Here is a 16,821-nt window from a genome sequence, read left to right as displayed (position 1 = left end):
TGAGTTTACAGTTCAGTGACCATATAGAATATTTTGTAGTACTGTTTCTACATAGCAGTAAGGTTGTCCAAGGTAGCAAAAAAACCTTAAAAACTTACCCTACTAAGTTAATTTTACTGCCATAATAGAAAGGAGTATGTCATATGCAGAGTGACTTTATGGAAGTAATTAGGCTTAATCTCGTTAGACATAAATATTTCCTAGTAGTTTTAAGACTAATTTAAAATTTCTCTTGAGGTTTCCTGAATACAAAAAGAATCAGGTAGGGGTGGACTTTTGCCCTTTGCCTGAAGGCTCATAGCTCTAAAGAGCTTTTGGCACCTCTTTGATATCAGGAAGCATGGTTACAGTCAAAAGCATACCACTCTGCTTAAATGGATATTAATATGGAGGAATACTTTCTGGAACAAAAAAAAAATGGGGAATGTTCAAATTGAGATGAGACAGTAGAAGTCCAGTTCTGGCTGAAGTGTTACATGCAATTCAGCTTGAAGATGTTTTCGTTTAAATGGATGCAATGTGTTCTGAAACAAGGTTTCTGGTATTAAGAACCCCTGAAGTTGACTTGGAGCTTCAGAACAAAAAAAAATTCCACTAATGCTGCTTACTGTCTAATGACATGGGAAGGGAAGAAAATCATTGCTGAAACTGACTAAAGCAATTTCAGTGGTATGCATGCATGGTATTTTGGGAATTGAAAGATGGAAGTAAAACCAGAGATAACATCTGAAATGTGTTTAGCTCAAAAGATATTGGAAGCAGAGTTAAGGAGAAGCAACAAAAATTAGAGGCTTTGTGAAAAAAGTTAAAATGATTTCTCAAGACAAGTGATATAACTGTAGGAATAACTGTTATGAGGAAGTCAGCTGCCGTTTTGCTCTGAGTCATAATTATTGTCAGAACTGACCAGCTGGATGCATTGCTCACAGGCATGCACTGTGCTTTACATGCAACAAGTGACTGAAATCCAGGAATCCAATTCCAACTTTGTCGGGTGGAATTTGGTACCATCTCACTTTCCCTTTACTTGAAACTTAACTGCATACAATAATATCATATGCCTCATTTAATACATGCCTGTCAGGCTTTGTGGCTGGAATGCATCTTGTAATCTGGAAATGCAAGTAAACTGTTGTAGTCTTATGATGGAATAATTTTAATAAGTAGGATGCCATGCTACCATCTTTTTTTAAAAAAAAAAAGTTTTCAGCTTTTTGTATTGTAATTTTTGTCAGCATGGTTTTGATAAATATTGATGAGAAAAGTGCAGTAAGTTGTTTCTGAACTTATTAAAGTGAATATTTGTCAATGGATCACTTTACTGCACAAAAAGATATATATCTACTTTTAGGGTTATATATTAAGTTATTAATATGACAGACCTGTTAATAAACTTACTTCACAGCATAGTTATCCCAAATAAATATTTTTAGCCTGAACTATGCAGGATTAAGAGACTTTAAATCCTCAGTCATCTTATTTAGGACTCAGTGGATCTGAAGTAAGGGAAAATATTGATGAACATTGGGCAAACATTTTTTTTCTTCCATCTTAAACACCAGTAGGTGGAGCTTTGTGATATCCCAAGTTTGCCTTCCGCTGCCTTAGTCCCACTTTCGACAGCTCCACAATGAGGGTGCTGGAACAGGTTGCCCAGAGAGGTGGTGGATGCCCCATCCCTGGAAATGTTCAAGGCCAGGTTGGACAGGGCCCTGAGCAACCTGATCTGGTTGGAAATGTCCCTGCTTCTTGCAGGGGGGTTGGACTAGATGAACTTTAAAGGTCCCTTCCAATCCTAAATATTCTATGATTCAAGTTAAAATACCTTAAATTCAGAAAGCTAATGATTCACTTAAGCTTTTGATAAAATAGTTTTTCTAATTAGACTGTTCTATACAGCACTTTCCGATCTTGTTTCTTAATCCAGCTGTCACTTCAGCTGGAGTTGACTTGCTTTATGAGTGTGGAAAGGCCATGGGTTGGAAAAGGCAGGGCAGTACAGGCCCGCACGGTTGGCTGATGGCGTAAGACAATGCTTGCTTGTCGGGCTCCTTGCAGAGGCTGTGGAGTTAGCTGCTTCGTAAGAGAAGGTCATGTTCTTTGTGCCATAATAACCTTCAAGACTGTTACAGTTTTCCCTTGCTGCTCCTGAAATAGGAGGGAAATTATGTGATCCTTTGCATGAAGATTGTTAATTTGTACTACCAAATTTACTTCGGTCTATTGGAGTCCTAATTTATTAGCCATCATTTCAAGAAGAAATAATTTGCGGTCTTAAAGCAAAGACAGTACCATTGGAAAAAAAAAAAGAACCCTGCTACTACAGAACTGTCAATCACAGTAGGCAGCAGCAATCCTTTAGATTAAGTGTGATAAATACCACTGTTTATATCCACTGCAGAGTCTGGGAACAGCAGCCAGTTTTTATTTCATTTACACGAGTACATCTGCCTCTCAAGAGATTAAGCTTCAGAATGAAGTCAGATTTCTCTTTGAAAACTCAGCAACACTTGTGACCTTTGATGAATTTACAGTTTATAACGCAGGAGTTGTAATAAGGGAAACTTGTCATTACAACACTGTTGGGCACATTAAAGGCTGAAGGTGATGTAATAAATTTTTTTTGTTGCAGAGCGTCTTCCAAGATTGTGCCCTCACCCTCTTAAGTATTCAGTCTACTTGTAATTGTCTCTTCATAAGCCGGGCTCTCTCAGATGCTTGCACCAAAACAACAGCATGCCACTGAAATGGTTTAACTCCTAGTTGTTCAGTTAGGCACACTTTAACATACAGGATAGTGACCTGTAAATGCATACAGTTCTGTATGAACTTTTTTTTTTGTTAGCATTCATTCATATTTCTTGTGAAACAGCTGGTGAGTTTCTGTAGCCTTCCAAGCAGGTATGAGAGTCCCTCCAGAGCAGAAGAGCTCAGACTTTTTAAAATGTGATTTACAGGTCACTTTCTCAGTTACAGTTACTTTCCATAATAATAATATTGCAGACAACTATTCTTATTTTTTTTTCCATCTAAGGAAAAATGTCATGTAATGGCTTTAAGCTGCGGAACATAGACAGTGCTATGGGTTTCAAACTAAAGTATGTTAAGGCAAATTATATTTTTCAGTATCCTAAAAGCTGTTTTGTGAAACAAATTAAAATGGCTTGACAACTGAAACATATGGGGACAGTTTTATCACTGCAGCCTCTTGGTATGTAGATCTGTCCGGTCTTCATTGAACTAATTAGATTAAACAAAGGCTTTCCTGAGATAATCACCTTGCAAGCCTTTTCCTATATTACAGCAGCCAGCTTTAGTGTGTTGTTGAAGGTCAAATGCTAGTACCAGCTAATGCTTAATGTCTGAATGCATAGTGTTCAAGCAGATGTGTAAATTAAATTGAATGACACGGGATATATAATTGCTGGAGCTTTGACTTTTGAGGTATAAGTGCTTAAGTGTTTTAAGCTTTAATTTTCTTAATGGGAAAATGCATTTCGTGTAGGTTGGTGAAGCAAGTATTAAATGCAAATTCAATAATAGGAAAGGCTTGGATAGGGGTCTAAGATATGCTAGGTCTTGTGCATCTAAGAAATAGTAATTATGCTACTCTTAAACTCTACTGTTCACATTTCATTGTCAGTGCATGGCCACTGCAAACCATCACTTCAGGTAGCCTTAATTTTAATAAATGTAGAACACAGATTATAGCTTTCTTCCAAGTAGAGGGAATTACTAAATACTAAATTACTAAATACTTTCATCTATGAAGGACTGTTTCTGGAGTCGTTTTTGAAGCATACTTAATGTTCAGGGCTGTCTCAATAGTAGCTGCTTTTTGAGGTGGGGTATTAACATGGGTTTATATTTAAAGTGTCGTTACAAGAACACTTCAAGAAACATATTACAGCTTCTTCTAGCTTGGGCAGCACAGGACAGTAAATGGAGTACAGTAAATGGAGTTGTAATCTATATTTCTTCATGCTTTGGTAAACATTCCTATGTGTAGACTTCTGTTTAGAGCTTGTCTTTCTTCCAGTCCAACTACAGAGGAGGTTGTTGAACACTAACACTGGTAAAATTATCTAACTTTTGTTTTGTGGTTATGATTTTCAATTATTGTCTTTGGTAACAAAGCACACTCACTTAGCAATAAACATTCATTTGATTTGGGTAAGAAATTTAAGATGCAGTGCTCCTCATAGCTTCACTGACACATCTTGTCACGGCAGCTGCCTATTACAATCGTAGCGCAGCAGGGTCTTTTCAGAGAGATTTGCACAAGTATCTGAATTCTGCCTATGAGAATATGTGCTGCTACTGTAAGGTACCTCTGCAGTACAGGACTTATAGTCACTTGAGTGTGAGAGACAATAGCTTTAAAATTTCACCTGGTTTCAGTGATATGAAACAAAGGATTATTCAAAAGTTGATGTACCTAATGAAAGATAGACTTCCCTTAATCATCTTGTGTGCAGCTTGTTTAAGTTGGACACTAACATAACTTCAACTAAATTAAACTTTAAATAAGCTGGAACTTCAGTAATGGTGTATAAGTGACTTTTAGTTATGATAACTGTTTCTTTAATTTAAAATTTGAGATATTAGCACATTGGAAGTTTGAGGTGAGTTGCTTTTAACTATAGTGCTTCAGAGCTCATGCTACTCAAATAACATCTCAAGTGGCTACTGCAAGGATTGAGTTGAGAACTGGAACAGTGATCAAAACAAATAAAATATTCCCCTAGTCAAAGACATAAATATTATTAGATTATCTATGTAGCTTAAAAATAGGCTTTCTTTTATGACGCATGAATTTCACTGTGTTTAGTTGTATTGTGCATTGCCACTGTTACAAAAGTGGACTGTTGAAACTTGCTGTTACAGGAAGTAATTGAACGTTGCAAGGTTTGACATCAACCTGCACTAAGGATATTTCTTAAAGAAATTTGTAGGGAGATTTTTCTATAGGAATCAGCAAAGAAACTATTAAGTCCATTCTGCACCCATGTACTGAAAGGCTTTTGTACTGTCCATTCAAATGCCTGGTGAAAATGAGCTACTGGAGCAGATTCTTTTGGTCTGATTTGGTGTAACAATTGATAATGTTTAACCAGTTAATTATGATTTGGAGCAAAACTGCTCTTGCTTACTGTTCAGAATTTGGGGAGTCTTCACACTGTTCCTCTCAATTTTCCAGAGCTATTTCTTAAGATGGATGTGCCAGCTAGTCTGTAACACTACTGGAGCTGATATGCAGAACCACACTGCTTTTGTAGTGTTGATGTAAGCTTATTGAACTTGGCTGTGAACACTAAGGGTCCACTGGTAGGTAAGGACACCATTGAGGTACTTCAGAACGTCTGAGAACGCCTTTCAGTATAAACTGTTAGTAGTAGCTAATCACTGGACTGTTATGTCTTAACAAAAATGAATCTAGATGCATAGAGATGACAGAACCGGAGTGTAAAGCATAGTGTGAGCTATGATTAAGCAATGTTATTGCTCTTAAGATTACTTGCACATGAAAGCAAGTCTTGCCCTGGCCCAGTATTCAGTCTCAAGGCTTTTCAGTGCCAAGGGAGCAGTGACTAGAGCTGTAGCTTGTCCTAACCTCATGTCTGTTCTTGTGTTTATTTGAGTGTATTTGGGCCTCAAGTGCAGGGCTCCTGCTAGGGGTTTGAACAGAGCTTTTCTTAATTAAAATTGAATTAAGTTTGATGTAATTAGTTGTGGGGCATTCTTCTTGGTCTATTTTTGACAAATTAGCAGCTGCAGTATCTTCTGCATAGCTATACAAATTAATTTGCCTGATCTACTGGTTGTTAGACTGTCATAGCTTGTGATCAGATGCCAACTGATAAATCCTCCTAGGCTACTAGCTGGCTAACAGCATCCAGCTTCTGGGCATTAGATAAAGATGTGGTGTGGCTTTAAGGAGCCCTCTTCCATACATGATTTGCATGAATTTCTTCACTTACAGGATACTCTAGCAGAACATGTTATAGTCAGCTGAACAATGTGTGTTAATCAACACTGCATCCCTAGCATGCAGGTTAAGATCATCATCATAGACTCTTCAACTGTTGTAATTTTTTTTTTTTGCAAATAACAGAGAAAACAATGAAGATTTAAAATGAATTTTTAAATGTAGGCACTTTGTTGATCTTATAGGATGTTGAAGTTTTTTGCATATGAATATTGATTGCTTTATGCTTTCTGTCACTCTCCAGAAAACAACCATATTCAATGCTTTTTGCAGAATCTGCTAGTGACAGGAAGAGAAGAGCAGTTGTAGTTCCACTGGAGATGGGACTGTCACTTGTGGTCAGGTGACATCACTTCAGGATCTTTCAGCATCAGTGGTTGTCTTCAGTGCAAATACAGTACTGTGGCACGATGTGTGAAATGGTAGATTGACTGTAGCTGAAGCTGATTGTTTCCAGAACAGAGAACTGAGACTTTCCTGGAACCAAGACCTTAAATTTCTGATAATTAGGTGCTCGTACCTGGACCTCAAGATAGACACAGTAGTTCAACTGAAGAGTCCTCTAACCTGGCAGGGCAATAGCCAGAAATCTTTTCTTTGCTGTTTGACTCTTTGCCTTCATAAAGCATTGCAGTCAGTGATAACTGTTGGCCTTTGCTAGGCATATGACACCTGAGGGTCTTGTTGACCTGGAAGTGTCCAACTTATTGCTCATCTGAGCCTGGCAGTCATAATCTTTCATGAAAGAATATATTGTTACTTGTACTCACGTTGTCTTGTTATGTTGATAAAGCTGACTTACATGATCAGACTTCTGTCTTGTGCACACATCAGATCTTTATATAGGCATGAAGTGTTTGTGCATTTGCTATACAGTTGAGTAGATACATGTGTACATGCAAGATGTGTAGGCCAAGCCGGAATTAAATATAGAGTGCCTGTACAGGTTAAGAATCCTGGGGGTAGATGTTAATTTTTCAGCTACGGTGCTCTGATAATCAGACAGAAGAGCTGCTCTTATTCTCTCTGTCTCTTCTGTAGAAAGGTGGTATTGTGCAATTTTACCCTCTATCCCAAGAATTAAATGCAGATACTGTGGGAGGCCTGAGTTGTGATGAAATGGGCTGGAGGAGGGCTAAAACTGTTTGTACATGAAAATGCATCAAGACTTGGCCTGCTTGAAGATGTACTCTGCTTACACTACAAAAGTTCTTAATGTGTGGGCCAGCTTCGTGTTGAAACTGTTTTCCTTGAGGTTTACACAAATGAATTCATGTGCACACGCAAAAGCTTGTTCATACTAAGCTCTGAGGTAAAAGCTTTGGTAAAAAGTCAGGATTTTTAACTTGAGCATGTGCTTACCCCCACGACATCAGTGGTGGATGCTCCAAACTCCATTTCCCTGGAAACAGATTTACTTTCAGGTGTTTTTAACAGTTTCCTCTTAATGATGAACCATATGAATATACTAAGCAAGATGCAAGACTTAAAGAAAACAGCTGTTCTAAGAAGTTAATGATTTAAGAAAGTACAATAATGCAAGGTTATTTTGGGATGGGAAACATCCATTTTATGCTTCATCACTCTTGCCAGCTGAGTGCTAACTAAAAATATTGTGGGAAATGTGGAGAAATTGTCCTTAAGCAGAAATTTGCTCTGTAACCTCAATATGAAGAGTAGGGTTGTCTTACAATGTATTTCAGTATAGCTGTTATGTAACTGAATGTATATTTATTCTTTCCCTAGACTGTATATGCCATTTGGCTTGCGGAACAGAATTGCGCCATGGCACAACCTGAAAGATATCTCTCCGGACGGGATCTTTTACTTGGGTGATCTATCTGCTCTCCTGACTGTCTTCATACCTGAAGGATTTATTTTCCTTTTGGAAATATTTTAAGTTGAGATCTTGTTCCGAACTGGAAACTGTCTACACTAAAGACTGCAGGCATCATGGGTGATATGGCAAACAACTCAGTTGCATATAGTGGTGTAAAAAATGCCGTGAAAGAAGCTAATCATGGAGATTTTGGAGTTACTCTTGCAGAGCTCCGTTCTCTTATGGAACTTCGAGCTACAGATGCTCTGCATAAAATACAGGAATGCTATGGAGATGTACATGGCATTTGTACAAAATTGAAAACTTCACCAAATGAAGGTAAGTAAATTTTAACACTATTATTGAGGAAACTCCATTTAGGAAAAACCTTAGTGAAGCAAACTATTATTTATTTTATATAATGAAATTTATTAAAGTATTTCAATTACCATAATAATATATTGCTTCTTACTCCTCCAAGGCAGAGGTATTCAATTATAATAAGCAAGCAAGAGTTTTTTTCAACTGGTCTAACTGCATGTGAGATGTTGGATTAGTGGTTGAGGTTTGGAATAAAATTCATTGATGTAGGCATCCACATATGCAATAGCAATGCTTAACTTACTACGAAAGTGTAAGGTTTGTGAATATCTCATGATCTATAGTTCACAATTCGGATTATGCTGTTGTAGAACACAAGATTTTAATAGTCTAATGTTTCTGTGTTGCTATCTAGTTCTTGTATTCCCTAATGCAACAATTTTTAAAACTGGTGACATCTGTTTTCTATTTGTACTACATTGAATTCTTAATAGCAGGATTTAGTTTTTAAATCTATAGTATTTCTGTAGATTTCATTTGATCTGTACAAAATAAAATAACTGTCAATACAGCTTTAAGCACTAAGAGGTACTGTCACTATTAGTAGAAGGTTTGCAAAGGTTTATTCTCTAGAAATAAGCATCTTTGAAGAAGTCTTTGCCATCTTGGATGTGATGGCATTCTGTGAAGTGTGGCTACCTGATGCTTTTGCTCTCTAGAGTTATTACTCTAAGACAGACTGTACAAATGTGAAGAAGGAAATAACTGTATCAAGTCTCCTTCCTGAGAGATTTACAGACATTTTCCTTAAGATCTAGCCCTCTCTTACTGCTCTCTTCCAATGTAAATGAAAGCTATAAGCTTTAATTTGTGAAAGAAAGATGCAAGTCATATTGGTTAAGATTCTTAAACTGTGATATCCTGTACAAATGTTTTTATATATTTTTATCTAGCATTAACTCAAATTTAATGTGTAGACCTGCTGTTGGTAGTGATTGAGATTTTGGCAAATAGTGGTGTCTCAGAACTTAAGCACTCGCATAGCTTTTAACCATTGAGGTGTCATGTTGGTGCAAGTGAAGTACCTGCTGTCTTAATCCTGGGGAGCTGTTGCTTTCTGTTCTTCAGAAATGCTGTGGGGAAAGGTTTGTTTCCGTGGATCAAGAACAGGTTACTAATGCCATAGGGTATCTCTGGGTACTTCCACATTTAGTATGTTTTGGCTTGATCTGCTTTTGAAGCCAGACTCCTGATTTTCAGACTCCTGAAATGATTTCAATACATGCTCTTACCAAGTTGAAAGTGGCCAGCTCTCATGCCTGACCTGCCAGTGAATGGGAGTAGATCGGTTTTAGGCTGAAGAAGAAATTTGTAAAACATGTAGCATCAACGGAGTTGTAAAGTTTAGTGCATGTGAGTGAAGTGCTGCTGTGTAGAAGCAGTGTAACAGCTCTTAGGAGCAGCATCTCTCGTTACCCCATTGACCTGTTGCATTGTATTGAAAGGCAGTTTCCTTTCTCAGTGAAAAGGGCTGTAGGTTTTTACAGTCAGGAACCGAACTGAGAGCTAAATCCTGTTTTACAGTAATCTGCAAGGTTTAAGGCCTGTTATTACTGCAAGCTAGGTGGGTGTGCGATGGTAGACGGCCATGATGCACCAAGTTCATGGTATCCTGCAGGATTCACTTTGTGTCTCTTAATGTAACAAGCAGGTTACACATGGGAATGGTGAGTGTCAGCATAGTAAAACTAGAAAGGGTGAGATGCCCTTTCCTGCAGGCTGATTCTACTGTACTGAGGACTGTGTGATCAAGGCCTTTAGCTTTCAAAAGGATTTGACATTTAGATGTGTTGTCCTGCAATCAGTTAAATACAGTCACTAACTTGATAAAAGGGCGCCATCTTTTTTTTTTTGAAATGTGAGAGCAGCTCATAAACACAGCAAGGCCTCAACAATCCAATGTGATAATTAGCTCAGAAAAGGTTAAGTAAGATGAGTTAGAGTTAGAGTTAGAGAGAGTCCTCTACAAAGGTGTTTTTTGGCTCTAAATCATTACATGAACCTTTAGGGAACCAGCCTCTCTGTTAGGTAAGCTGCTATAAATTTCTTAGAGATAGTACTGGAGAGGTTTTGCAAAAGTAGAACTAAGTCTTTTTTGTGAAATTCAAGTTGTAAATATAGAAATGGAGACATTTCTAATGGAGAAAATCTAGGCAAGATCAGTGCAGAAAAAAAATGTTATGTTACACTAGTTCTAGCTCTCTAAAATCTCGTATGTACACCTACAAGTGCCTATGACACTTTTTTCTGTTCAGAAGCTTTCTTTTTGATATGAAATGCTGAATTGTGTAATTACCAGTGGCTTCACAGGAAAAATACTGGTAATTCCAAAATGCTACACAATGGATGAGTTCAGCCTGTATAATTTGTTGCTTTGAAGTTGTTGACAATGTAAGGCAATGCCTGTTTTCAGGCGAAATGTGGATCAGACCTAACTGATATGAAGTGAGAAATGGGAACTGTCCTTTACCAGTATTACTAAAAGAAGACACTGAGCAGGCTTGACTGCTTAGTATTTAATGATTATTATGGCCTTTAAATGTATACAAATGTGAATAAATGAATGTATGACATATCTGTAGTAGCAAAAGTTCTTCCTATATTCTGGAGAGATGAACCATCGTTGATACTTCCACAGGTCTACAGAATTTTGATTGTTCAGTAACTTCTACATCTAGGTTTCTAATAAAATTTGTATATGAAGCTTTAACTAGTTCCTTGCCTAATAATTTTCAAATTAACAAATAACATAAATTGCTCCAGTTAAGATACATAACAAACAATATAATGGCATTAGTTTCAACCTCAGGACTGTGGATTGTGAACTATGAAATTGCCAGCAATGTGGTGAATGTAGTAAGTTCAGTAATGGTGCATGTTATTATAGCAAATACTAAAAGTACAAATGTTTTTTATCTTTGCTAGGCTGATTTACTGGTCTTCACTGTGTGATTCTGATAGTAGCTTGACTTCATGTAGCTTTGTTGGAAAACATTTTCCATTCTTCAGAGACCATTGCTGTATTACTTCTGATGTTCTTCATCCTGGTACCGTGTGAAGGGAGGACAAAAGTGGTGCTGCTGACATTGTTTATGTTAATAATCTTCCAAACTCTGCCATGCTGAAAGGAAGAGAAGTGGTATCTGTTGCAAAATAGCAATATGGTCTAGGCTCTTGGAATGGCCAAGCTCTCCTGAGTTTCTGTAGATCCTCTCGTATAGCTTGATTTTTCAGAATGGTCTTGCAGTGCTCTTTGAGTTGGGAGCGAAAGTAAGCACCTCAAATCTTGAACTTCAAGTAGTGTAATGTTATGGCTAACCAGTAAAATTGCTCCTTTGTATTAAACCTCTAAAGCCTTGAATTCAAGGTGAATCTGAGTATTAGAATAAGTCTAATATATTATATACACTAAGAGTATGTTTAATTCATTTCACTTTTGAAAAGATCTGCATATAATATTTTGCTTTTCAGTTACTTGAATACATAGCAGTTGTTAGCATTTAAAACTGAGCTTTGCAGTTCAATAGTCTTTGCAAAGTGTCTTGAAATATCATGTGATGGTTTTAGGAAATGTCTGTTAGAGATGTTAAATACCCAACTTACTGGGAAAGCCAGTTGCAGTGGTCACTGTTCTTCTTGATTACCTAGCACGTTTGCAATGCCTTCATCACTAAGCGTTTGGGTTAAATACTAAAAAAAACCTGCTACTAGGAAAATTGTTTTCCTTAAGCAGGTGCTGATCATAACCTTGGGGCAATATGGTTGAAGTATCCAGACCTTTGTCTGATCCTGGCTAGATAGTCAGCCATTTTGCTTTGAAAAAAATGAGCTAATGGCTTGAATTCTGAATGGCGGGTTAGGCAGCTGGAAACTGTTGAAGGACTAAACAGGAGATGTACTGATGAAAGATCTTGAGTGCATGACCTTGCACTGAATATACTTGATATTCCTTTATTTTTAAGGACTTGACTAACTCTTGAAGCATGCAGTGCCCTTTAGTGAAGGCCCCTCACTCTTGCCTGGTAGTGTCCCTTAAGGACGGTGCAAGAGTTGAGAGAGGGAAGAGGACTCTGAAAGAAATATGCATATAAGAAAGAAGATAGGGACAAAACTGAGATGACAAACCCTGCATGGTGCTAAATATGGGCGCTCTGTATGTGAGAGGGGAGAGAAAGAAAGTGAAACTTCAGAAGAGCAAACAACTGCTGTCCAGGTGGAAGCAGCATCATTAGGTGACTGCCTCTCTCCACATGATGCCTGGAGAGCTTCACTATCTTTTAATAGTATTTTATATCATAATTGAATAATACACATATATATTTATAGTATTTTGTATTATTATATTAAATATTTCATTATAAATGTTACATTAATTGTAGGATCCTAGGATGTTATCTCTGAATACAGAATCCCTACAGTGGGAACCAGAGCTGGCTTCACAGGCTGTGGTCTTGCTAAAGCTGCATGGTGCTACTCAGTCTCGATAGTAGTAACTCTACTAATGATCTTGTCTTGCAAACTTGTTTACTTTGTACGAAGGTATGTCTGTTACTATTACTCTGTTGCTATGTCATATTAAGTACAAGTAGGTAGGCCATCAGCTTCTTTTAGATTGGCAAAGTCTGAATTATAAAATATAGCTGGTTTTCTATAGTGACTCTAATTTAGGGTAATACTTACATAATTATATTTGAGATATGGCTTTTCAGTATTGTTACTGAAATAATGGAGTGGGACTTGACTCCGTAAACGGGAAACCTCAATCACTTTTAATGTGAGGGTGAAATGCAAATAAGTGTCACTAACTTTGTCTTATTATTAAATAGGTTTAAGTGGAAATCCAGCAGATATAGAAAGGAGAGAAGCAGTTTTTGGGAAGAACTTTATACCTCCTAAAAAGCCAAAAACATTTCTTCAGTTAGTATGGGAAGCACTACAGGATGTTACACTAATTATATTAGAAATTGCAGCTGTAGTATCCTTGGGCCTTTCTTTTTACCAGCCTCCAGGAGGAAATGAATCACGTAAGTAAACTTTTTTTTTTTTTTTAAAAAAAAGAAATTTAAAAGTAGGTATCTACCTGTATTATACTACTGACTTTCCTGGTCCAGCATGCCTGTACTGTAAATCTGGTGGGAGACAGTAAGTCAGTGGAAAAGCAGCTTATTGTTCCTTATTGAGAAGACATTACTAAAATCCTAGCTTGCTTTAAAAGGGCAACATGAGATTTCCCTGGTCATGATCTGCTATCATTCTGACCAAAATAATACCAAAGGTAAAATGCAAGCAGCAGGAACAAGGACTTGTCTTAGATCCAGTCATGTTTCTGTGCAAGTGTTTTTTTTAGCTTTGCCTCAAATATTTAGACAATTTATAATTTGCGGTCACGTGCTTTCTTTGGGAGTCAGCAAGTCTTGAAGTTTCTTTGATTTGCAATGTGACACTGGTAACTTTCTAATTTAAGAAATGAAGGTATATTTATACTTCTTAATGGAAGATGAAGGAATCTGGCCTTTGTTTAACTGAAGTTTTGCAATTATATCTGGCTTGTTAAGATAAAGATAAAGTGGTAAATGTTGAAAAGCAGGTGGTTAACTAATTGTCTAGTCTGGCATTCTTATCCCATCATTTAACAAGATAATAAGGACAGGTAACTTTCTATATCAACTTCTCTTATGTTCAGATAAGCAGGGATGTAAATTCTAGGTGGTTTAACTTCCTTGAGCTGGTCTAGCTTTTCAGGCTCTTCTTTGTGTGTTACTCTTATTGAAAATAAATGTAAAATTGCAAAGAAGGCTAGCATGAAAAATGTTTAGCAACTATTAGTAGTTTCTTTGGTTTGGCAAAACTTTTTTTGTTGTTGAAATAACTATCTGCGTGAACTTTCTTAAATCTAAAACCTGTTTTCTACAGTATGTGGATCAGTAAATGTTGGTGAAGAAGAGGAGGAATCTGAAGCAGGTTGGATTGAAGGAGCAGCAATCCTCCTATCTGTAGTTTGTGTGGTATTAGTAACAGCTTTCAATGATTGGAGTAAAGAGAAACAGTTTCGGGGATTGCAGAGCCGTATTGAACAAGAACAGAAATTCACAGTCATCAGAGGTGGCCAAGTCATCCAAATACCAGTAGCTGACATAATTGTTGGAGATATTGCACAAGTGAAATATGGTAAACATATTTTTAAAGTTGAACTTTCTTTTATTTTTAAAAAAGGAACTGCAGTCAACATACCCAGTGATCTCTCGTAGGTGATCTTTTACCGGCTGATGGTGTACTCATTCAAGGAAATGACCTCAAAATTGATGAAAGCTCACTAACTGGAGAATCTGATCATGTTAAGAAATCTCTGGACAGAGATCCTATGCTGCTGTCAGGTGTGTAACATTTCACAATTGTTGAAGAAAGTGGTTTGTTTCTGGGGGTAAACCGATTATTTAAAATTTTGAGGTTAAAATCTGGCAAACTGGACCTTATCTGGATTGACTACTAAAAGTATCCAAAAACAGTGCAAATAGTACAAAACTTCATCAAAGTGAGCAGGCACTTAAAACTGACAAACATCTTGTTTAGTTGCTTATGGTTTTATTTTCCAGATAGATTTGGCAATTCGAACTCTGGGGGAACATGGTGGATGTATAAACATCTTATGATTTTGTCAATGTAAAGTTTGAGAGCTCATTTCCTTTGTATTCTGCCGTATAACTGCTGAAGTCTCAGTAGAAAACCTGATTCAATCTTTCAGGTACACATGTGATGGAAGGCTCTGGAAGAATGGTAGTTACTGCTGTAGGTGTGAACTCTCAGACTGGAATCATCTTTACCTTACTTGGGGCTGGAGGAGATGAAGAGGAGAAGGAGAAGGAAAAAGAGAAAAAGGACAAGAAAAGTAGGCAATAGTATTCTTAAATCCCTGGGGAGGGAGGGTTGCACTCCTGACTGTTATTGGATAAAAAACATGTTCTAGTCATCTGGAGCCAGAAATCTTTTTTAAACCTCATACTTCGGGTAGATTTCACAGGGAAAAAACCTCAGGTCCAGTGACTTGAGAGTACACCACTACTACTAACTCTTATCATGTGGATTTTTAATTAAACTTGACATCTCATTGATCAATTAGAGGTTGGAAAGTTTTCAACTCCTAACCAACCACACCATGTATAAATTCTTAAACTGCCATCTTGTGTAACTTAAAAGTACATTCATGTCTAATAGCAAGTATTTGTTTGTGGCAAACAGGTTATTACTCAACCTAATAAGTATCTAGTCCTGCTTTTGACAGATAGAAAGTCCTATAGGGAGTTCTTCTGTGACACTTGAAGGGGAAAACCTTGTATCATTGATACTGCTGAGTTTGTGGATATCTTAAGCATATATAAGACTGGTTTTGATAAAGATGAGCAGGCAGCTGCTTCTGCCACTCTTTTTCCTCCAGACCTGAAACTTTGAATGCTCAGAGATATACATAAGGTAAATCTCTAGTGGCACTTTTCTATAAACTTTATTTTTGGGACGATGAGGGAGGTGTAACCCAGAGCATTTTGGAGCCCTTTTGTGAAATGGGCTGCCTTCCTTATTCTGAAGGTCTTGTGTAGTAGCTGGAATTATAAGGTCACTTATCTAAGCTGTAGCCTTCATCCTGAGAATCAAAGCTTGGAAATGTTAACCAGTAATGTTTTGATACTAGCTCTCACAAGGCATGTTCAGGACTGAGCTTTACTGTAGCAAAAATTTTTCTAGAAACTGTTGTGAGATCTACTGGATGGGACTGATTCTGAGGATTCTTCAAAGAAAAATATACTTTTTCATCAGAGGAATATGAAACAGTAATGGAAAGCCATAAATGGAAAGCCATATAGAAATGTGCTTAAGAATCTCAGTGGCCTTCAAACTAAAGAGGCAATTGTTGAAATGTTTGCTCTGTGCAGGATTAAGGATTGAACAGTGCTTTTTGTCTCATCCTAATCCACAAATACTTTGAAATTCTGACCCTTCTTGAAACTTAAAGTAGTTAGTTTCTTCAGAAGTAACTTACAAAAATTGTTACAAGAATAACTGAAAGTCCAAAATTAGTTTCAAGCTCAAGCATGGCAGTAAAGAGTAAAAGTTGAGCTGCAACACTTCTAGGGATTAGTGTGGAACAGCTTCCATACTTTGCTCTTTGCCTTTTAGAGGAAGAAGAAAGAAGCAAGCAACAGGACCAGCTGCTACAGGAGATATGGAGAAGATCATAGCTTTTATTAATATTCTACCAGTGTTTACTATTCTATAGGCAGAAGTCTTTTTAACCAATAGTATTTTGATGTGTCCTAGGGCCTGAACACTTGTGGGTTTTTTGTCTCCCAAGAAAGACAACTTCCTCTTAAGTTAGGTGCCTGATAAGATTCTCCTTGGTAAAACTCAGGTTAAACTAGCAAACTAATTAGCTTCTCTGTGAATGTTAAGCAGATTAAAGTGGCTATTTTTAGTTGGCTGTGTATGGCTTGTTTCAGAGTGAAAGCAAAGATACGTACAAGGAGTTAGAAGTAACTCAAGTGTAGAACTTTGCTTTTGTAAGAGGGAAAGAGGAGCTAGGAAAGAATTGAATTAGGAGACAATAATGAGTTCTTAAGAAGTCTGAAGTGGCATTTTCTGC

The 16,821-nt window shown here is 37.2% G+C and overlaps 1 protein-coding gene across 4 annotated transcripts in view; it reads left to right on the top strand.

Annotated features, from left to right (window-relative positions):
- The window catches only part of ATP2B1 (ATPase plasma membrane Ca2+ transporting 1), a 65,429-nt gene that overhangs the window by 20,023 nt on the left and 28,585 nt on the right, over window positions 1-16,821 (top strand). For all 4 annotated transcript variants that reach the window (XM_086750169.1, XM_086750150.1, XM_086750161.1 and 1 more), the window contains exons 2-6: window positions 7,736-8,147; window positions 13,016-13,213; window positions 14,103-14,357; window positions 14,438-14,563; window positions 14,932-15,075. In XM_086750169.1, the coding sequence (XP_086606295.1) occupies window positions 7,943-8,147; window positions 13,016-13,213; window positions 14,103-14,357; window positions 14,438-14,563; window positions 14,932-15,075 (928 nt within the window). In that variant the 5' untranslated portion in view covers window positions 7,736-7,942. The remainder of the gene's footprint in view (window positions 1-7,735; window positions 8,148-13,015; window positions 13,214-14,102; window positions 14,358-14,437; window positions 14,564-14,931; window positions 15,076-16,821) is intronic.

This window comes from Chlamydotis macqueenii, chromosome 1 (assembly GCF_036417535.1).
Source record: "Chlamydotis macqueenii isolate bChlMac1 chromosome 1, bChlMac1.mat, whole genome shotgun sequence".
Lineage (NCBI taxonomy): Eukaryota > Metazoa > Chordata > Aves > Otidiformes > Otididae > Chlamydotis > Chlamydotis macqueenii.
This window is presented reverse-complemented; position numbering and strand designations above follow the sequence as displayed.